General features: G+C 41.9%; 1 protein-coding gene across 1 annotated transcript in view; it reads left to right on the top strand.

Annotated features, from left to right (window-relative positions):
• The first annotated feature begins 1,000 nt into the window (after positions 1-1,000).
• FGF12 (fibroblast growth factor 12) overlaps positions 1,001-22,603 on the top strand; it is a 210,099-nt gene continuing 188,496 nt past the window's right edge. The window contains exon 1 of the mRNA XM_088525538.1: positions 1,001-1,160. Coding sequence (XP_088381664.1) covers positions 1,148-1,160 — 13 coding nt within the window. The 5' untranslated portion in view covers positions 1,001-1,147. The remainder of the gene's footprint in view (positions 1,161-22,603) is intronic.

The following is a 22,603-nucleotide window of genomic DNA, read 5'->3' as shown; positions in this document are numbered from 1 at the left end:
CAGGAATGATTTCAGATTTGGATAAATGTCATTACAGGGATGACAAACTTAAGGAGCCTGCCTTGTGGGCAAGCTATGTAGAAGCAACTTGACTCTGGTATGAATATCAGCTCCTTGCTAGCAGAGCACTGCTTGCTGCTTCTAGTAGGTGGATGCACAAAACAGGAAAACAAACAAAAAATAGCCATAGGTGAATGTTTTATGAGTCACTGTAATCTTGAAATAACATGCTGAGGGAAGGCCTCCAGCTTAGCCTGGGCATCTCCCTGAGAGATTCTGTCCAGCCTTGCAGGTATCATGGGCTCAGCTGGGCTTGTTGGGTACAGGGAGGTTGATTAGAGTTGAGCGATCCCTTCTGCCCTAATCAAGCTGAGGTTTGTGGTTCTGTGGGCTTGTTTCAGGGCATGTGCAAAAGTGTGTGCATGTATCACCTGTGGTAGTGGGCCAGTGTGCAGGCATCAGCCTGGCCAGCGCACACTGCAAAGATGACATCTTATTGTTATGTATCCAGGGGCTGGATGATTTAGGTGCCGAACTCAGGCATGTGGCCATCCCTTAGGGCTCCAAGTGGGCGCTAACACGGCAGCAGGCGCTCGCTGTGTTGCATAACCCAGAGGTGCCTCCTCGCCGCGAGCGCGGGGGCCGCTGGTGGGCCCGGCACCTCGTCCAGGTGAGCAGCGCGGGGAGGCTGCGCCGGGGCCCTGCAGCGCCTGGGGCCGGCGCTGGAAAAATCCGCGGTGCGGGGCGCGGTGACGCGGGGCGGTGCGCGGGCGCGGGCGGCGCGCGCATGCGGGCGGCGCCAGCAGCGCGGCGGGCCGCGGAGCCACTCGCCCCCGCAGCGGCGCTCGGCAGGGAGGGCTCCCGCGCCCGCGCAGCTCCCGCGCCCGGCCCCGCCGCGCCGCCCCCGCGGGCGGGCTCCGCTGCTCACGCGCTGTCCTTCGGCTGCGGCTCCCAGGCTTGAGACAACCCCCCAGGAAGAGGAGGAGGAGGAGGAGGGGGTGAGAGCCGGCGGCTCCGGCGAGCTCGCGCGCTCTCTGTCTCTCTCCCAGCAGCCGCGAGCGCGGATTTTTGGCGGCGAGAGCGGCCGAGGAGGGAGCGCATCTCCCTGCAACTTCCCGCAACTTGCCCACGCTCGCCGGGCTCCGCAATGGAAGGCAAAGGTGGGTGGCCCGGCGGCGGCAGGGGTGCGAACAAAAGCACTGCAGTGCTCGGGCTCTGTGCGCTGGACCGGGCTGCGAGCAGCCTCGCAAGGATGTGCCGGGTACATTGCAGCACCGGCAGGGAAGTGGCGTTGGGCGATTCCCTCCTCAACTCCCCCAGCCCAGCTCACGGGGGCCGATATTCAATCAGTTGCGTAGGGAGTGTTGTGAGGATTTTGTTTGTTTATTGTAGGCAGATGTTAGTTGGCGATTTGTTTTCTTAATGCTAAGGATTTGCATAATAAATATTAGGTCTATCCCACGTTTTGTAGTCAGCAATGGGGGCATTTTTAAACAGATGAGAAGCATTTCATAATTAGAATGGTTTAAGAAAAATCTCCCTTTCCCCCCACCCTGAAATTAGAAGAGCAGTGCTACAGAGCTATGCCCTCATTATGCTGCATATTTAACACATCAGAACATGCTGATAGATTGGAAGAAATACAATGAGTATTGTGCTATTGAGCTGCCCACCCTAGAAAGAGGGAATCATTAAATATTGTCTGTCTAGCTTGTGTATTTGCATACAGGGAGACATGTATCTAATTTGGATACATCCATCCCTGCTGAGCGTATAGATTTTTTTCTATATGTATGCTTAGTCTTGCACACTTATTTACCTACCTACCTCTACAATTGCACCAGGCATCATATATTCAACTGGTACATGAACTCAAAAATCTAAATGTTAATTGCTAATGAAATATTGATGATAAGTCAGGCCATGCAGTGGAGAGGGTAGTTGTAATTCCAACCTAACCCTAGCTGCTAGCTCTCCTGTATAACACAATTTTGGTAGCTATTTAATTGATAGAGATCAAAGCAGAGGGAGAATATGGAGTATATTAATTCAAGGAAAATGATGGTAGACTTGTATAACACAATACTACCTACCTTCCAGGGAGCTGAGCAAGCTATATTTAAACCTCAGGTTTATTTTTGTAGCTAACTTGTCAATCAGGGCTATAGTTCTCCTGTGTGGGAATATCTGATTATATGCTGATTAAGGAAGGAAGCTATTTCAATCATATGGAGGCAGCATGTCCTATAAAGTACAGTGGCTTGTGGGCAGTGATCAATAGTATTACCAGAGCTTGAGCACAGGTAAGTGCCTTTTTATTTTTTGTTTTTGAGGGATGGGGGGAAATAAAGCATCTGCAAAGACTTGATTTAGATCAAAAGCTGAAAGGAGTCATGTTAGCCATGATTTTTTGGGAGTTTTTCACAGTGGTTTCACAGATAACCTGAGATGGGACACACATACCCTTTGTGCAGGTCCTACTGATAGGTGGCATGATGTGAAACAAATGAACTGTGACTTAAAAATAACACATTATGTGCCTTGTCATGCACTACACAAGCAGGCAAGAGGCTCTGTGCAACTTCTGATGGGACTGATTTAACGGGAGGAGTTGTGCACAGCTAAGAAAGCTTATATCTGCAATAAAATAAAAGAATATAAAACATATCAACCTAACTGGTGGCAAAAACAGCACTTACTAAAGGGTCAGCAAATTCCCATGTTATGTGAATGGATCTGTTATGATGAAGTTGCAGGCTGGGAATGAATGACCAGCTAAGCAAGGCAGCCCTTTCAGGCCACTGATACTTATGTTTATTATTTGCAAGATGTGTACCACAGCAGTCGACGTTCCAGGGCTCTTGGCTTTGGTAAAAGGGTTATCGAGGAAGTGAGATAAATGGAAGAATCACCTTGAGTTATTTTTTCTTAAAAACTTGTCAGTAGTTTGCTCTTACTAGAGATTTTCTTTACTGGGAATGGAGCGGGGAATAAAGACTCTGGGTATCTACCATGCAGAGGAAAGAGTCATTTGGAACAAACTCAGCAGAAATCAAGTGACTGGAATGGGACGAATCTAAAGTAGAGATGACCTTAGAGGAAAGGCACAAGGAACTTTGTCATCTCAGTAGAAAAATGAGAAGGCAGATCAAGTCTACTCAGGATGAGGATCCAATTGTGTTGTCATTTAATTTTTATACTGTAATGCTGGAGAAGCATGAAGAGGCTGATGGTGTGCAGATCTAATACAGGAGAGGGACTTATTTTGTATATATGTATAGTGAGGCACAATGCAGGGCTTATCCCCAAAGGCAAGGCACAAACCTAAACCCTTCACATATTCAGCTGTTTGACTAATATAAGAAGCATTTCCAACTGCATAGCTCAGAGATACTTGGTTACCTTTAATTACTAAGCAAGCTGCCACATTGTCCTGGATGTTCTGATTAAGAGACCGCTGCGTATACACTGCTCGGTATGGTGTTGCTCAGATGTCATCCCTCTCTAAATACTTCCTCTTGCAGCCCCTCTCCCATTTCTTGCTCTTTCTGTGTTCATCTTGGAACATTTCAAACTCAGCGTTATGCAGATACCAGGCGGGGAGAGTGTGCTATATAAAGCAACAAAGTCTGATCAAGAAACCCTGCCTCCCAGCCCTTGAATTTAACTGCTGCTGGTGACTGGTAGGGAGGCTCCTGTCAAGGATTTGCTATCCCAGGACAACTTGTTTGTCTGTGGCTGCTGCTTCAGAAAGCCCACAGTCCTCTGTAAGGAGAGGTCTTGAGTTGTTCAGTGCAGCTATAACTGATCGTACTAGTTAGGGATTCACCCTAGATTTTTATGCAGTGGTGAACAGGAGTAAGGACTGCAGTTGTCAGACTGTTGCAGTAACAGTGCAGGTAAAAGTCCTGGTGTGGGCCAGAGGAGATGGTGGTGCAACCAGTGTATTTTTCTGTGGATTTGAGGTGTGTTGTGATACCATGGCAGATGCCTTGAACTCTTAGCTTAAAGGCAACATCTGCCCTTGTCTTAACTTAAGCCTTTGACTTGTTCCATTCTGCATGTCTGCTGTCTGCAAACCTTTTCCATCTGTGAAAAGCTTGGGAGTTGTAGCTGCTCCCGAAGTTTATTTGGCCATGGGGAAAGGGAGATCTGGGCTGCCTCTGATCCCTGTTTGCTGAATCTCGCTGCTACAGCAGTTCCTGTAGGTTGCAGCAGTAAGCGATACTGCTCCAGACATCTCAGGAGTAGAGCTTTGCCAAAGCTAACAATAGTTAATGTGGAGGTTAAAGAATACTTGGTCATTTGCCAGGTTCTTCAGTCACCATCAGAAAGATGGTTTTTGGGAAAGGAAGGCCACACAATGCTGTTCAGACTTGCAGGTTGCAAAAGAATTTGGCCAAGCAAGAGTCAAGCTGCACACAGTATAAAACATCCCTGGGCTTCTGGACAGAGCAGAAAGGGACTGCAGGCTTTGCTGCAGGGAGGACTTTATCCAAAGGTGCTATATTTTTTTTTTTCTGAATACTGAACCCAGGGGAAAAATCCTTTCTTGTGGTAAGGGAAAAAAGGCATATTACCCCAAGTCTTCACCTTCCAGAGAAGTGAAAAGATGCCTATTTTATGGGAAATGGGGGTGTGCTATCTGCTGGGCACTTCTGCAAGGCCCAGTCATTTCTTTGGTGTTTTCTTCTCCCTGCAGATTAGTGCTAGAATGTGGGGACCCTGGTGAGTTTTCACTGCCTTGGGTGCAGGGCAGACTGTTGGCAGCACCTGATACATGCTGTTAGCTGGGAAATACAGCAAGACTAGTTCTTGCCAAGCCATCTGCCTGTAATACTGGGAAAGGGAAGCTAAACTAAGATGGTTGGGTGCCCCAGAGGCATCTGCATGTAGTCTTAGCACTGCTTCTGAGCTATGGTCCTGCTCCGTTTGGGTAGTCGTGCCCTTTTTAAGAGGGATCCTCCATGAAGTGGGTCTCCCTGCAGGAGTAACAGCTCAGAGCTGAATGGTGGTGGTGAGAGCTTCTGGCCTACAACTTTGTTCACTTAGAAAGTGCTAAGCAGCAGGGCTTTGAGGAGATGTCTGCGGAGAACATTTCCACGGAGTCACTGTCCCAGGTGCTGATATTGAGAAGAACATGATTCAAACACTCTAGACACAAAGGCTTGGGAGCTGGCTTTTTGTTTAATTTTAGAGGAGTGCCTCAGCCTTGCTGTCTGGTTATGCAGTGTCTAGGCCTTTAAATTATGTCTTATAAAATGATACTAAGATATGGCTTACCTACCTAGGATGTAAGGACATACCTACTAGTGCTCCTCCTGGGAGTGACAAATGGGTCTGGCCTCTTGGCATTCTGATATTTTCTGGTGGTTTGAACTATCTCTTCCCTACATGAGCTGCTCGGAAGTCTCCTTGGCCAGACCCAACATTGTGGGTCAGCAGTCTGTGTAGCTCTCAGCATGTCATGTTCACCTATTTAGAGATGGGGAAAGGACAGTGTCTTCACCTTGAATACTTGTGATCAAAACTTAACAAGAGAGACAACAAATGGTAGGAAAGCTGACAGGCTTCGTGGATGAAGAGGTGTGCAAATGAGAACATACAGTTCTGGAAATTGCTGTGCACTGTTAAAAGAAAAACATCTTAGTGATCCCTGCAGTAGTTCATGTCCTAAGCCTATTGGGGAAGATCGCATCAAAGCCTTCTGCATGATGAGTTATCCTGATGTGTTACATATGTCTGAGTTGTAAACCTGTACTAGCTATTGTCTGCTTACAAATATTTGTTGTTTTGAAGTAATGCAGGTCTCTATGAAGTCTGGATCCTGCAGAAGTATTTTTTGGTTTCTTCTGTATAATGGAAATGAGCCAACCAGTCTCATAGTCTTTTTTTTTTTTTTTTTTTTTTCTTCTGTAAAATGGTTTCACCTTTTTGGGAGTATTTGAACCTTGGTCAAGGCAATCAGAACCCTCTGAGGAGCTTATATTCCGAAGCAACATAGCTGGACTCTCCACCTTTTGTAGTAACATGTGCTAGAGGACATATTATTGAGGCTACCAGTTCTCATACTGACTGCTTGAAATTTGACACAAAAAAGCATACTTGGAGGTACAAACATCTTATTCCTCCCCCCCCCCCTTCCCAACTGTGAATTTCCATACACATACTGGCTGTAATACAGTTGAGGAGAATTGCATTCACATCCTTAAGGCTGGATTTCTACTTTCCTGGAGAGGGGTGCTGTGTACTTTGTTCCCATCCTCAGGCTCAATCCCATTGAAAGATGCAGGAAAACTGAGGTACTAAGTGAGCATTTTGGCATATTTTTTTCTATAATGTATGCCTGAGAGCAGGTGAAGTGTCTGTTCCTGTTATAGATGCTAGAAGTCATATTAAATGCAGCACAAAAACTATGTCCTGGGAGGACTCAAAAGTAGGCAAGAACTCAAGCTGCTGTGTGAGATTGGCAAGTAATTCTAACCAGCAAAGCTTGGGAGATGCTGCCACCTAGAAGGCTGATAACTGAGTCGGCATTGCCTTTATTAACTGTTCATTGGTGACTGCTAAAATACTGTAGGTAGATGCCTACAACTTGGGGATGGTGTGTGACCAGACCTGTAAGATGTCTGACCCCAGCAAATGGACATGGTGTTCCTGGAAGTGGCTGTGTACTCTAGGCTTGAGAGTGAGATGGAGAAAAGGAAAAGTGAATGGCTGTGCTTCTATACCTTTATACCTGCAATTTTACCCCTTATAAAGGCAAAGGGGAAAGAGGGCCCTAGTGCTAGAGGCTTAACTGTTGTAAAAATGGGAGGAGGATTTAGTCATGTGGATATTATAAAAATAAACAAGAAGCAGCTGAATTCCCCCACCTTCCTTCCATGAGTTGCTTGAGAGCTGATGGAAATATTGGAGTACTTGGCTATGCTGTAGCAACCTGCATACAACTCTGCTTCCTTATTAATTCATTTAGGGCCACCCTCAAAAAAAAAAAAAAAACTTCAAATTATTTTTCATGAGGCTTATCTTACAGCAAGTTTTTTCTTATCTATTCTTATCTTCCTCCTCTATCTATTCTACTATTCAAATCCTGTCTGAATTGCATTTATTTCTAATGTGCCATGGAACTTGATATGCAAAAGCCAGTTATTTAGGGAGAGTTGCAGAAACTATTTTAGTCTGTGCCTTTTGACCTATGAATGAGAACTGTTTTTTTTATAAGCAGACTTTGGTGTTTATTAGCATGGTAAAAGGCAATTTGACAATGGAAAATATTCCTGATAGGCATAATATTTTCACTGAAAATATAAAGATTAATGATGTTATTATGCTAAAATGTTTGAAGAAACAATATACTATTTTCCTGTCAGTGATGGTTTTTTTGTTAATAGTGCAAATTCTTAGAAAAAACTTGCTTATAGGCTTTATACCAATCAAGGGAGTACAAGTAATCATGCTGATTTATTGAGTTTGAATGAACTTCATAGTTGGATATTTATGCAGGATACAGTGGATGCTACATTTTTTTTTCTACAGATTGAATTAAATAGTATATTTACTGTGTTGTCATCTTCCAGTTAGGGATTTTGTGGTTTGAAATAATGGCTATTTGCTTAATGGAGTTAGACCTAGGAGCAGCGCTGCAGTATGCTTTGAGCCACATGGGTAAGAGCAGGCTGTGTGTATGTATGCTTTTTAGAAATGAAGATACTTTTTAATAGTATAGAAAAGGAACAGTCAAAGTATGGAATAGCATTTTCTATTTGGAAAATTGTTGATCTTAGAGTTTAAAAACTATAGTTTATTTTCTATTGACCACTGGTTTAGATTTTTTTTTTAGCTATTTATCTTTAATGTTAATTTATTGAATGTTACTACTTGGAAGCTTTATGAAAAATCAGAAATACTGAATGTTTTACTAGCATAAGAGAGGAAAGTCTTTGCTTCTAAGTTGCTGATAATGTATTATTAATATAAAAACCTTTCCTTGAGTTTAATGCCATCTCTAAAAGCCTGGCAAGCAAGAAGGCCCCATCAGGAGGAACAAACCATAACTAAATTTTGAAGTCCATGCTGCTTCTGACATACAATGCTGTTGCTGATACTCCATCCTATATGCAGCAGCCTGAGGGTATTGGTAGGATGGATGTATTCAAGTGCTGGGACAGTCCCTCTGATTTGGTTAGAGACCACCTGATGTCTCTTCCAGCCAACTTTCTTTCTGCTGTGGTCCTCTCTGAAAAGGTGAACTTTGAAGCATGTTCTGAACTGAGTCCTTGCCCCTTTCTCTTCCCCTTTGCATACTTACACCCTCTTATATGTGAGTCTTTATCACAGTTGGGGTGCTGAAGTTTTGGATCCCAGATACTGTAGCTGAAATGTAGCTATGACTTGTAGACTGGAGGAAAAATGCATATGGCTGTGCAGTGTAAAAATCCTGCATGCGATTCAGCAATGGAATAAACTTCTACAGGCCTCAGAGCTTTATATTTTATTAATGTGCAATCCTGAATGCATATTGGGGGACAGATTTTAGTATAAAACTTGTCTAAACTTTAAGAATATCCTTCAGCAATGGATTGCTGAAAACAATTAAGAACCCCCAAATATGTTCAGATGGCTGAGACTACTTTTGTTTTGAGACTTGGCTGTGTTTTTCCTGAAATTTTAACTAAGAAAGGATAGCCAGTATGACTGGCTCCTCCTTTAGTTGAATTCTTACATGTAATGCACTTACTACAGTATGAAGGTATCCATTTCACTAATGCTTTACAATAATCCCAAATAAATTTAGCTTTTCAAAATGTAAATGACTCTAACATACTGTAAACTAGAGAGGAAACAGCTGTAATGCCAGTGAAGTGGGGAAAAAATGCAGAAGCCAGTAGCTCCCTAGGGTATGGAGGGTAAAAAAAAAAAAAAAAAAAAAAAAAATCACGTATACATATGTAAAGGAAGGTTTGGATTTCCTAATTTGATACAAACCATTGCAGTATAACAGCAGAACAAGCTTCTTCAAGACCTGCTTTGTGTAACACTTCCAGCATATTTGAACTTTGAAAGGTAAAGTGGAGCGCTTTTAGGTATTTTGCTGTCCTCTGAAATTCATCCTAGTTAGCTGTCAGTGTTCCTGGTTTTCAAGTATTGCCTATTGACTGATACCATGCGCTTTCAGCTAATAACATTGGCAGCTGTTAATTTTTACACTTTTTATTCACTTTAGTGTGTCACAATGGAAAAACTATGTACTGTAAAATATAGCCATTTAATTTCTGTCTAAGAAAGTGAAGGAGAAATCGGTGAAGTTTGACAATTTTTGTCCTGAATCTTTTCTTCCAGTCAATATTTGGAATAAAGCCCATGGAGCTGCTTTAGATTTGCACTTATATAAGTTAATGGATAATTTGGTCAGTAGGCAAAATTTAGGTCCTCTAATGCCTTACCTAATTGAAAACACAATAAAAATGTGCCTGTATGATAATGGACACATCTAAATGTTTTTAGACCTCATTTATTAACTACTTAAATGTTTAAACAAGACATCTTATATTGCTCCAAAGTAATGCTTAAAGAGAAAATACCAAGCAGTTATGATTTATTTTGTCTTTGCTATTCATGCTTGCATACCACTTGAAAAGCAGATGTTTTCCTTTGAGTACAGACTATGTAGTACAGACCTCTGTTACTACCTGTATTGAGATTATTATAGAATATCTTTGAAAGTAAGAATATCCGCTCCATCTCTTAAATGACTCTTGAGCACGTGTATAATAAGTGGCTGTGTGGTTAGACAGAAACACCTCCAATTACTAATGAAGGTAACACCAGATACTTAAAAGACGCAGGTAATTTTATTTGTATGATTCATCCCAAAAAGCTTAAGCCTCAGATTTTCATTTCTAAGTGATATTTATAGTGCATCTTTTTTAAAAAAAAAAAAAAAACAAAAAAAAAAAACTTGCAACTTCTGAGAATAACAAGAGTTATATGAAAGCTAGGGTTGAATTTTCCACCTTTGATTAAAAGATTATTAGAAATAGTGAAGACATGCCTGAAAGTTGGAGGTATTCTATACTGAAGCAATGCTAGCATGCAGTCAGAGGCAATACAGGAAGACAAAAGAATGTTTCTTTATAGTAAGAAAACACCATGTTTGATTTTAAAAAAAATAAATAAATAAAATTTCCTTTCTGTGGCATATCCTTAAGCTGAGTACAGAATTAAGCTTTATGTTCTGCTGTCTGAAATGGAGAACAGGGTGTTGAGGCTAAAGCTGAGCTTTGTATAAACAAGGGTCTTCCAGTGCTGGCAATGCTTTTTAGGCTGTGCAAGTCAGAGATGAACAGTAGGAAATCTTAGATTGGTCTGTTAAACACATACTTCAGTGTGTATATACATATACACTACATAAAATGCCCCTTTTATTTAAAGGTTTTTGGGAACAATAAGTCTGGAAGAATCTTGGTCAGTCTTACAGCACCATAAAAGCTGGAATTGCCAGCACTCAAATGAGTTTATATTCGTGTGGAGCACAGGTTCTTGCTCATCAGTCTCAAAGGCTAGGTAAGTGTTGGACTGCTCTTTTTCTCCTGAGATCATTGCCCAGAAAATACAGAATATTTGGATGATCCAAATCAAACAAATCATTGCATTAATGCTGTGTTCTGTCTTGAAGTGATTGTGGTGGACTGTTGGCTTGGAGAACATTGGTAAGGACCATGTTGGTTCCACTTTTGGGACACTATTGGAGTTTTATATCCAGTTCCACTTTTGATTTGTACTTGACACATGAGGTGTGGTCAGTGCTTGGCCTCAGTGACATGATGTGTAAATTTGTCTCCTGCAGTTATTGCTTATGATCAGCCTCCTTATGCAAGGAGTTTCTCTTCTGTGAGAATATTGGTCAATGGTTTAGCAAGGGAAGGTGTATGTTTTTTGGGTTCTCCATCTCTCAGGAACACTGGTGCAAACATCTGCCTCTTATTCCTGTCCTGTTTGCAGGAAAATTGGAAGAAATAAGAATCAGTTTTTCCAATTCCAAATCCTATTTGGGGAGATTTTTGTGCTGAATTGGACTGAATTCAGTATTTCTTACCTTTCTGAGCAGTTGAAAGCTTCCTGGAATCTGCACTTACTGGCAGGTCCTGCCTTGGATGCACTGAAAGCCTGCTAAAACCTGAGGTAGTATGAACAAAGAAATTTGGATTAGATAGTTTTTCAGCTGACTGCTTGCACTGTCCTGTTCTTGTAAGGTCCCAAATAGGGACTTACCTCACAGAGGCACTATGGATTTAAATAAGTTTTTAAGGCCTTCCCAGGTGATATGTGTATGGATTGTAAAGGTATATCAGTATTTTTAGTTTTTATTACTTCTCTAATCAAGCTATTAGCTCTTCTGTCTGAAGTATGGAGGTTGTATGGAGACAACAAGCAGTTGTCTCCAGCTCCTTGTTTGAACTCCTTTATTATTAGTGCCATGCTGTGTTCATCAGAAAACAAGTGTCCCATAGGAAAATCTGTATATTCTTCTGCTTCAAAAAATACTGTCACTCAGCCAAAGCAATATACTTGTAAATTTAAAAACAGATTTATTTTAAATGGAAAGAACAAAGGCAATTTTCAAATGGGATAGTAATGCTTCACTAAAGTCTGAAGCTTTTCCTGGTGTTCAACATAACTGCTTATGAAACTGTTTGTTCTAGTTTGCTGTATCTGGCCTTTCCAAGAAAAATTTTTACTGCAGATGTCCTGCCCATCCTTTGTCAGTGGTTACAAGCTCCAAGGCCACTTGGAATTCTTACCCTCAGGCGGCCGTTGACTTGGCTTCAGCAGCATTGGGCTATCTTGTAGCTTTGCTAATAAAGCACCACTCAGTTATAATAACCCTGCACTTTCCAAACCCAAGGCTTTCACCTCATATTTGAAAATAGCCCCTGTTAATGCTAGTAACTATGAACTCGATATATTTGTACTCATGCTACAGGGTACTAGAAATAGTGACCAAGATGGCTACCAGCCAATGGCTGCTAAATGCTTCATCTCATGAATTGACAGATTTTGTATCTCTCTGAGGAAAAATGAAATCAGATGGTCTGCAATTATGTTAACAGATGCTTGAGTAACATGGAAAGAGCAAAGCATGGACAGACAACTTGGTAAAAGACAAAGGTGGATGACTGTATATTACCTCTGAAGGTTGGTTACTTCCTTCTTGAAGGATATATTGGGCTGTTCCTTCTGATCCTAAAGGGTCTAGTTAACACCTATGAGGCAATAAATCAGCTCTTGCTCCTCCAGTAGAGAAACTCTCTGGCTCTCAGCTTGGCCCCTCTTGGCAAAAGTGTGAGAAGGAAGAGCCAGGCTTCCACACTGCTGTACCAAGTTCAAGATGCCAGCGTGAAAATCACCAGGATTCAGCCCTGCATCTCTTCAGTAGAAGGGCTACAAAAACCTCCAATTAAGTGGAGTTGTTATGCGTGGAGGCTAGCTCTGTACTTTCATGGCAAGCTAAATGAGGAACTAGCTGTTGCATTGGCAAGTATGTGCTTCCCCTTATGTGTGTGCCCTGGGGCATGTCTGCATTCTTATATAAGAGGACAGGAGTTAGGAATGCGATAGTGGTGACTCTAATGTTGTACCCTATTTATCTGAGACTAAGGGTAGCATTTACACTTTGAAGGTAGTTGGATCTGGGTTTGTTTTTTTTTTGCACTGTTGAGCAGAGTTCTGGGCCTTTAGCAAGGAGGCCATGAGACTCCCAGTTTAAATCCAGTCTTTGAATGTTCACATTTTTGTTGAAATTGCTTTTAACCCCTCTCTGTGCTCCTGATGGATGGTACAAAGATAAGTAAGGTAGCAGAGAGTGCTAAGGGAGTGCAAATATGAGATCAGGTTCTCAGAAGATAGGAAGCTGGTTAATAAATTCAGAAGCCAGTCTGCTCCTGCACCTGAGAACAAGAGATGAGAAATATCTAAAAGTGATAGTATGTAATAGACTGACATAGTGCAGATATGAAATAAGGATTGAATCCTGACCTGGAGGTATGTTTAGAAATTGAACTGTTTTGAGAAATGAGTGATTAGCTAAGACAGACACCACTGTCACTTCTTTCCTGAAGGTTTTTGAGCCATTTTACCACTAAAACATCTGTTTACCTCTATCCTGCTGACATTTTTAGCTTCTCCCTCCTTGTTTTGATTGTTCAAAGGTGTGGGATCTGGTGGAATCGTTTCGTCATGGGAAAAACTGGAAGGCTGCATCCTGTGCTAGCTGCCATCACAACTAACATAGCCAGTAAGCTTTGACTTTGGATGATAGATCTTAAACAACTTTCTCACTTCTGCAAGAAATAGAGCATCAGTTTTAATAATAGAAGGTAAAAGCATGGTGTCAGACCTTGAGATATATGAACTAGTGCTGCAGCATCTTAAATGCTACCTGATGGTTAGAGATTATGGAACAGTCAAAATCCACCTGATCTTGGACATGAGGGAACCCTGTTCTCTCTCTCTACCTTCACATGGTTGCTGTCTTGTTCTCTGTATGTGTTTCAAACAAGAGTTCCAATCTTCCCCGTATAAATGGTAATGCAGAAAACATTGAAAATTACAGGTCTGAGAGGTGTCTCTAAAGCAATATTTTGTATCCTATCAACAAACCTGAGTTCTCTATCCCAAAGAGGGGCATTATTGGAAACAAAGCTAAACAGATCTAAGTAGAACTCCATAAAATCATCACTTTTTATTTTATTACAATTGCTAATCCTCTGTGTTTCATAACATCCTTTTCTCCTCTTGTGCTGTCAACTCAAATATCTATTTTACAATGTGATGTTCATTAGAATGGCAATAGGCTAGGATCCCAAATCTATTTTGTAATTGGTTTGCTGCAAGACCTGGCAGATGGAGATTACCTTGAATGGTAAATGGAGCTACATGGGCATACGATCTAATGCCAGTGTGCATCACTACCCAGTTTAAATTTTATATGATGTGTAATATTTTTATAAGCTACAATTGAAGGACTTGATCACTTGGAACATTTTGTAGGATGTGATAGGCTTCTCTGTAAAGCGAACAAGTGAAAAAAACGCCTCTGACTATTTTTCCTCTTGGTGAGGTCAGGAGCATTTTCTGGTGGTGAACCCTTATTTTAACAAACTTTGCTATATACTTTATTTTTAAACATCAGAGCGTCTTTACAGAACTGTAAATATTTATCACTAAATTCAGTCAGATTATATAATGTAAATGTTCTATAAAATTATTATAGTAGCCTTATTTTTTTGAGGTTTAAAACAATAGTTAGTCTGCAGAAATTGTAAATTTTTCATGTAGAGTAAATTTTGTCCTTTATGCAGAAGAATATCTTCAAAGACAAATAGTTGCAGTAATAGCAAAGGCAACATGCAGAAATACTGTTAAGATTTTTCTTGTGTAATTGTTCTTTTTCTTTATGGAGCTTCACTCGGTGAAAAGAGGTATGTGCAGATATGTGTGCTTCTACTAGCTGGGTGATTTAACCACCTTTAGTGGCGGGAGGGATGCTAAGTAATTCTGAAGGAGAGGGCTTAGGGGAGGTGTGCTGCTTTAATGTTTCTGGGGTCTAGTTTACTTGGTTTTGTAGGTAACAGATGCACTGATGAATGTGATCTGGAGAGATCAATGAGCTTGTCTGACTATCTGGCTCCAGTGAGGCCAGACCACTAGTGTCTTTCTGTTCTGTTTTCTCTCTTCTCGAAGGGAGAAGAGGTCAAGCAGTTCAGCAGTTTTTTGCTTGTCAGATGTATATTTGAAATATTTTCCAGGTGGAAGGGGACTCAGTGGCCCTAGCCCCAGTCTCCCTTCTTTGGACAGCACTTGAGAGAAGAGTTTTCTTTTGTAACTGTTTATTACACCTTTGCCCAGACCCTTTCTCTGTAGCTGTTGCTAAAGTGAGGGTCAAGGCAACTAAATCCTCTGGTGCCTTGACAGTCACACAAGTGAGAGGATGGCCTAATAGCACAGATATACAACATTGTTTTTTGCATGTCTAGTTGGGATGAGGTACTTAAGTAAAATTGTATATTTACTGTTGAGAAACAGATGCCCAAGTAGACAAGCATCTGTCAGTGGGTACCTTCTATATTTGCCTTGTCATGCTCCTTTTTTTCTGTTTTGATATTTGTTCTGTTCCTATTGGAATGAGAAGAATTGGTGCATCTCAAGTCAATGGCTCATAAATGCTTATGTTTTTATATTTGTTGTTCACACTTAAGCAAACATAGCTGTGTTTTGTAGCTCATGTTATTTTCCTGAACAATGTAGCTGTTTTACCAAGGCAAGGTGGAGCCCTTTGAAAAATGGAAATCACTTTCTGAAAATCATTTATTTAGTTTCTTTGCAAAGCCCAGCCAGGAAGTGCTGTGTCAGCTCCTCATGGTGCTCAAGTGCCTTGGGAATAAGGAGGCTAAACGTGCTAAATATTCAGGGACTGTCTTCTCAGTTCATGAGAAATATTAGACTACTTAAAAAGGCAAAACATTTCTGGAACAGTATAGACTCACTCTTTGGAAGGTCTATCTCATTAGCTTTTTTCCAGACTAAGGAAAAATATGGAATGAAAAACTGGGAAATACAAAGCAGTTTAGTAATGTTGAATTGTTTTGTCTTTTTCTGTTTAAAACTAGCACAATAAGTTAAATATGCTCAAATGACTTTTTTTTACTTCCCTGAAAGAATCAAAATGCTTACCTTTACACTTTTTTAGATTTCAATATTTTTTCTGAATGACACAAGGGCTCAGGAGCTGGGTCTGGCAGCTGGATGCCCCTCTTTCCTCCTGCTGATTGTCTGGTGGAATGTGAGCATTTGTGATGTACAAGACTAAGCTATTGCACAGCTGTTTGCATTCATGGATCCCAGTGACTCATAGGGAAAGCCAGTAACTTTTTCTGTGCTACAAGGAGGAAAATGAGGTGCTGAATGGAAGCAACTTCCTCAAGGTCATCCTCTAAAGTACTAGAATTACAGGTGTACTAACAGTTAGCAATGAAGTACCTTTTCCATCATGCTCCAAGCTAGCACACCAGGAAATTCAGTGTCCCAGTGTTTATGTATATGTATTGCATCATGGAAGATGTGTTTCTCCATGGACATTGTCCCATAAAAGAATGGAGGCCTGAACCACAAGTTGCAGGAAGTTAGTAGTTGCAATGTAAGTAGGGGATGGCAGATGAATTAATATATTTTCCTTTTAATATTTTGGATGAGTTCAAATGTCAGAATGTTCTGACTTAAAGTATCAGATGCATAACCAATTTTTGTCATTTCTTTGAGAATGTCTGTTGAAAAATAAGTTTTTCATGCTTAAGGAAAAATCGAAAAGACAATCCTTGACGATAGGGATGAAGAAAGCCTGGGGGCTTATTGAGGAAAGATTTGTGGACCTGGTTCTGAAGTGGATGACCTCTGCCTTAGAGAGGATGATAGTACTGTCCTCTCTTGGCATAGAGCAATAGTCGGAGGGTCAGCTAGAATAGTAATAAGATGCTACAACGTTTATGCTGTTTTCTAGCATTTACTAATCTTTCTGTTTAGGGGGTCTTTGAAGAGCTTAATTTCTTCCTAATACAAGTCAATCATGTAACTGTCTTAGTACACAGAGGTGTTAGTTCTCTGCAGCTATCTTGAAATTTTGTGGAGTTGATTGAAAGATGCATCTCCTAACTGTGCTTTCTGTACCTCTTCACCTGCCAGCATCCTGCCTCTCATAGGAATACTACAGCCCTTAGGAATGCAAGTTCAATGTCCTCCCTCTAAAGCTTTCAGCTGCTTACAACTGTCCCCATACACTCAGGGGGAGTAATGCTGGCACAGAGAACTGGAGTGTGCTAGAGATGGAGACCTTTGTTCTGGGTGGCGAAGTGGAGGCTGTGCTTTCCTGACTTCTGCTCATGGAGGCATAACCAGATCTTCAAAGCCAGCCTTTGAATTCCAGCTTCAAAAGAAGGAGGAAAAAAAAGTATTGCTGGTAAATTAGGGAGTCCAGAGGAAGTTACATAACTCTACTCAGCTATGTGTTTTTTCCCAGAGGTAAGGGTGTATGCTGTTTGGTAGTTTAGAGGTAAGTGGGTGTTCTTCAGGATGGAATTTTTCAATTGGCAGAACCTGGGATTCCAGGAGTTGAATAGAAACATAATGACACAAAAGTATCTTAATGTAAGCAATGCTTGTCCATTGTGGAAAAGGATATTTAAGAGAATATCCTACTTATCTCTGTGTATTCTACATATATGAGAATATAATTTATAGAAGGATACTCTTGCTTTCCTGGTCCTCCCTGTTCGTTATGAATCATACAAATTTAGTCATTTGTTAAAGTCTGTGCTTAATTTGGAAAGTAAGATACATTTGAGTGTTTTAGTTTTGTTTTGACTTTAGATTCAAACAGCTTTCAGTAGGCAAGTGTTTAATTGTTGCTCTGTGTGGAAGATATCTGTTTTCCAAAGATCTGTGCTTGATGTTTGTAATACTAGTTGCAGCAAACAAATGGGAATGCCCTTAATGTCTGGAAAAAAATGAAGATAGGGACTGTTTCATGAATGTGTACTTTAAGAAACACTATGTTAGAAGTGATTTGTTTTGTGTAAATCTGTACTGTTGGCTGTTTATCTTTAAACAAGGCACTTGGGTGACAGGATCTCTAGTCCAAAAACCTCCTTGAGGGTTAAATTGTTCCTGTAAACTGATCAGAAGCCAATGTGGATGGAGGAATGTTATTGTAGTGTCCTCTACATGATCCTTTGTGCAATAGGTGAGCAGGACCAGGCAGCATTAATTTAAGCTCTGGATACTTTCCTTGTTGCTTCATTGTAAAGGCAAAGGATAGAGCTCAGCTCCCTGAGTATGGTCTGTGGCATTTGCTCCTGAGGGCAAATAAAGACAAGCAGGTTTATCCTGTGCTACAAACTGAACTATCTGTATCAGTGCAGAGTTCCAGGATGATCATAGTGCTTTAGAACTTGACTACACATATGCCATGCTCCTAGAGCTGGTGTGATCTCACTCAGTCTTTGAACACAGACTCTTGTGAAATGGTGGTCTGCACCTCATTGCTGCATATGTGTTTGCACTGTGAATGTCCTGCTGTTGCGGGAGCTATCCAATGTGTGAGCTTTTGTGGCAAAAGTGAGAGATGCATGGATGGAGTTTGGGATGCTTGCTGATTTCTGGAGTTGTTTAGCTCTTGTCTGGATGACATCTCAATGCAAGGCTTTGCTGTGGAGATCTTGGCTCCTCCTACATCTCCGGTCGCAGTAGGCTGTACCTTGGCTGTTGTGCGGAGCAGCTGGTGAGTGGTGAGAGCGCTGGTTTTGTGGTATGTGCTCCATTCCAGTACACATTTGTGCCATCACTCTCTTGCCCCATGTCAGCATTGTTTCTGGAGAATGATTTAGTGAGAGACTTAACTGCCTGTCACAGTGCATATAAAAAATGGAAATGATGCCAGCGCTCACAACCAAGAGTTAGCAGAATTACAGATCAGCTTGCTTTTGCACTTCTCTTGTGCTTATTTTTGAATCTGCTTATAGTTCGCCAAATCAGCTTTGAAACTTAATATTACTTGCTCAACAAGATGGGCATTAACTTTTGTCATCAAGAAATCCCTTTCTCTGTTTCATAAGAGTTTCTTCTTGTTTTCTGAACTACTACTTATTGGCAAATTACCTGGATTATATTGAAATATCTGATAAATCTAGCAGTTCCCTCCTTTTAGTCTTTGACATATGGTTCTTTGAGGAAGCAATGAAGATGACTCCAACCTTCACTCACTTGTAAGCAGTCCTGCTTGCTGGTCTGCTGGGCAGTGGCAGGGATGGCTGGTGGAGGAGATGGGAATACAGACTTTTGGCATCTTCAGGCCAAGATTGATACATTTCAGTTGCTCTCTTGTAAAGAGCAGCTCTACCATGTTTAGGCAGGTAATATCAGCCAGGATGTAAGTCACTGATTTCTTGTCTGTCCCTGGCCTGGAAAAACTACCCTCCCAAAATAAGCTTGAAATCACTTTTCTGCTCTAAAAATACACATACACACACCTGTCTAAGAATTAGTATGGTTGTCATGCTATTCTAGCACCTTCAGTAAGACTGGTGCTGTGATACTTGGTGCCCTGGAAAGTTGTTACTCAATAAATCTAAGGGGCTCTTCAGTTCTGTCATCTCTGATGTATCAGTATCTGTCACCTCATCAGCATTTAGGTTTGAAGTAGCCCAGGCTTTTGATGGAAAAGTGTTTGACTTTCAGGATGGCCTGAGGAAGGAAAGAGCGTTATGCTCTGTCTGAGGGAGAGGTGGGTTTGTGGCTTTGTATATGTGCATTTTTATAGCACTGAGCCCCAACCTTTGAATTTAATGGGACAGACTTGAAAATTTATGCTTGCAAATTGTGCCTTCCAAGGGTATTCAAGCACAAGCTTTCTATTTATGCCTAGAGAGCAGCTTGCACCTGTGTCATACCTCCTGTGGTATAGGCAGCTCATGAATTGATAGGTTGCTCTCTGCAGTAATAAATGCTGTATCCTATAGTGCTGACCCCTTTTAGGGACTAGTGAGGCTAGCTCAGGTGAGCAAAGGTCAGAATAAAAAGTCTTGCCTTTGGTACATGGACTGCAAATACTGTCACAGCATAAGTTCAATAGAATATATATAAAGCAACAGAACTGTTTAAGGCCACAGATCTCCAAGCTGTCACACAAAGCTTTTTGTTGGTGCCTGCATGTATAACACTGAAGCGCAGCATCATACAGCTGCCTGCGAGCCTGGCCGTGTTTCTGCCTCTTTCTAACGGTGGTTGGTGCATTGCATCCTTCCCAAAGCAGGGAGCTCAGGCGCTCATAACCATGGAAACCCTGGCCTGTCTTCCCTGGTAGCTTCAGCTGTGCTCAACATCCGTCTCCTTGGGAAAAGCAGAGCTGCAAGCTACAGGTTAGTTGTGTGCATGTTATGGTATGCTAAAGGGAAAAACTCCTAAATTCCCCCCTGCAGACTGCTGTTCTACCAGACTGAAGTGGCAATGCTGAACTACTGCTAGATGGGGTTATAAAGAAGAGGTGAGAAGTAGGAAGGAGCTATTGAAAAAGGGTTCTCCCTCTGGAGCCTGCTGGAAAGCTGAGTTGAGGAAAAGCTGTGTTTTAGTTGTCTCTGTGTTGGCTCACTGTGCAGGGCAGCTGGAGCTTTCTGTTGTGGTTTTTAGCTAATACTTTTAAGAAAAGTAATTTTCCATTTTAAGTTAGCAGTCCTTTAAATAGCTCCTAGTAGGGAAAGAAATCTAGGTCTAAGCTGAGCATCACAAAAGCTTTGAGATGGGGATCAGGGTCTCTTGCCTCAGCATTTGTGTATGTCTATGCAGGGGTACTCAATAGGTTAGTGGAAGAATGATTGGTGATAAATGGCTGCCAAGGCTCTAGCTTAGTGCCAGCAGTGCTTTCAGGTCTGTTAACATAAGGGGAAAGCATGGAGGATGTTGTAAAAGGAACCTTAAAAATAATTGCAGAGGGTCTTTGCTGTGGTAGCTCTTTTTAATGCACTTGAGTGTGGGTGTGCATGTGTTTTCCCTGTGCTGGATTTCAAACTTTGCTCTACTTTTATTTGATGCATCTAGCTTCCAAAATTAAGTGCAATTGCAACCACAGAACTCCAGGCTTTTAGGAGAAGTACTGGGTTAGATTGCCAGCCTTGGATGGGTATCATGGCAGCTGTCAAGGCTGGGCCTCTTACCTGATGTGTTGAGTTGTCCCTGCTAAATGTGGGGATGGGGCTGTTGCCAGCTTTGGCCTGACCTGAAAAATGTCTGGACAAGTGCTTTTTCCACTCCAGGGAGGTGTCTGGGGCAGTCACCTGTGCCTGCCCTTTTATGTTATGTTGAGTGGAGTTACAAATATGAGCATATCCCATCTGAGCCTAAAGCATGTGGATGCAGAATGGGGTAAACCTACACGATGTCCAAATTAAAGACAGTACTGCATATTGTAAGCAGGTATGTAGCTCTACTTTTGTAGAAGTTAGTACTGGCTTCAGGCTAATATGATCAAAATGTAGCCTGCTTTTAGGAATGTAACATTCCGAGATGGCCTCCTGCACTTGCTCCAATTCTTCCTTCAGGCTGGACTAGACTAGATGAGGGTAGTTACTTCCCAAAAAACTCAGGCAAAAGGAAGCTAGCTCAGATTCATCCAGCATAAATATCCCTTTCCATGAAGAGCTGCAGGTTATGCTGCCTTGCATGACTGAGTCTCACATGGGTCGGATGCAGAAGCTGAAGCCTAGGAGGACGACTTGGGGAGGATGCTCCAGTTCTGTTTCTAGTTATTTATATCTCCTGGTGTTTGGGAAACATCTTTGTGGGCCACAGCTATCATGGAGTCTTAGTAAGGAGATAAAACAAATGCACAAAAATCCCTGTTTCTAAGTCTGAAACAATTTGAGGGCTTTAGTGACTGCTGAAGGAAATGCAGTTTTCCTCAGCTTAAAATACCTTTTTGTAATGTGTTTGACTCTCCAAGGTGTCTTTCAAGACTCTGTCCAGGTAACATCTTGACTTGTGAAAAGCAAATCTCCCCTGAGGCAGGAGGGCCAGGAATTTCATGGGTGGCAGTTTAGGGCAGGCAGGGGATGAGAAGGAAAGGGGGAAAATGCTGATAAGGGTGACAAGCAGTTTCACCTTCAGGAGTGATGAACTGTGGGAGAGTTGGCTGCATTGAGGGTCTGGCACAGTTTCAGCACATGCACGTGGGGCTGGATCAGCTGAGAGAAATGACTGCATTTATTCAATGAATTTACATGAGGTGCCTGTGTTGCCAGAAGAGGCTGAGCTCCCTCCTGCTCCAAAACATTAGCAGCTCCATGCAGGAATAGCAGGAGCGGAGCGGCTGGCACTGCAGAGGGACTAAGCTGTGAATCTTTCAGCAGAGCCCTTCCTGCAGAAACTGTCACATGAAGCAGCCCACACAGTCTGGGGTTAAGTCCCCCACTGCCATTCCTGGAGTCTGGCTCTTAATTCAATTTAATGTGATTAATTATAGCCAACCCACTGCTGGCTGTAGGCTCTATAGGTTGCTTCTGCTTCTAGCTAAAGCCCCTCTTCCGTCCTGCCTCTATGCCCTCATTTTGAGAAATTCACTAGCAGCTTCTTGTGGGGCTGTCTGATCCAAGGCATCAACAAACTTCTGTGTAGCTGCACTCACTCCCCTGCCCTTATAGATGGTGTCTATATCTAGGATGCAGAGAAGGAAGTGTTGATTTGTGCTGGTAAATGTGAAGGATGGAAAAGGAATAGAGCCATGATGGAAGATAGGATCCAATGAATGCTGTCATGTGTGATAAGGAACAGCTGGGTTTTGAAGTGGGGCATCCCAGGACATCTTGCGTGTCTCCTGGACTCCTAGGAATTGATATCTGCAAAACAAATGCTCCCTACTGCTATATTCTTGTTTCTGACTCTCAGAAAACATCCTGATCAAAAATGGTGGCAAATAGGAGTGGAGCTGCTCAACAGATCTAACCTCTACATCATGTAGTCTTATGTTCCTTAACACTGTCAGATTGTTTTCAAGGTGGCT

Source organism: Tinamus guttatus, unplaced genomic scaffold (genome assembly GCF_059628265.1).
Source record: "Tinamus guttatus ecotype Peru unplaced genomic scaffold, ASM5962826v1 Tinamus_guttatus_pri_ptg000227l, whole genome shotgun sequence".
Lineage (NCBI taxonomy): Eukaryota > Metazoa > Chordata > Aves > Tinamiformes > Tinamidae > Tinamus > Tinamus guttatus.
The sequence above is the reverse complement of the archived record's forward strand: the minus strand, read 5'-3'. Positions and strand labels throughout refer to the sequence as shown.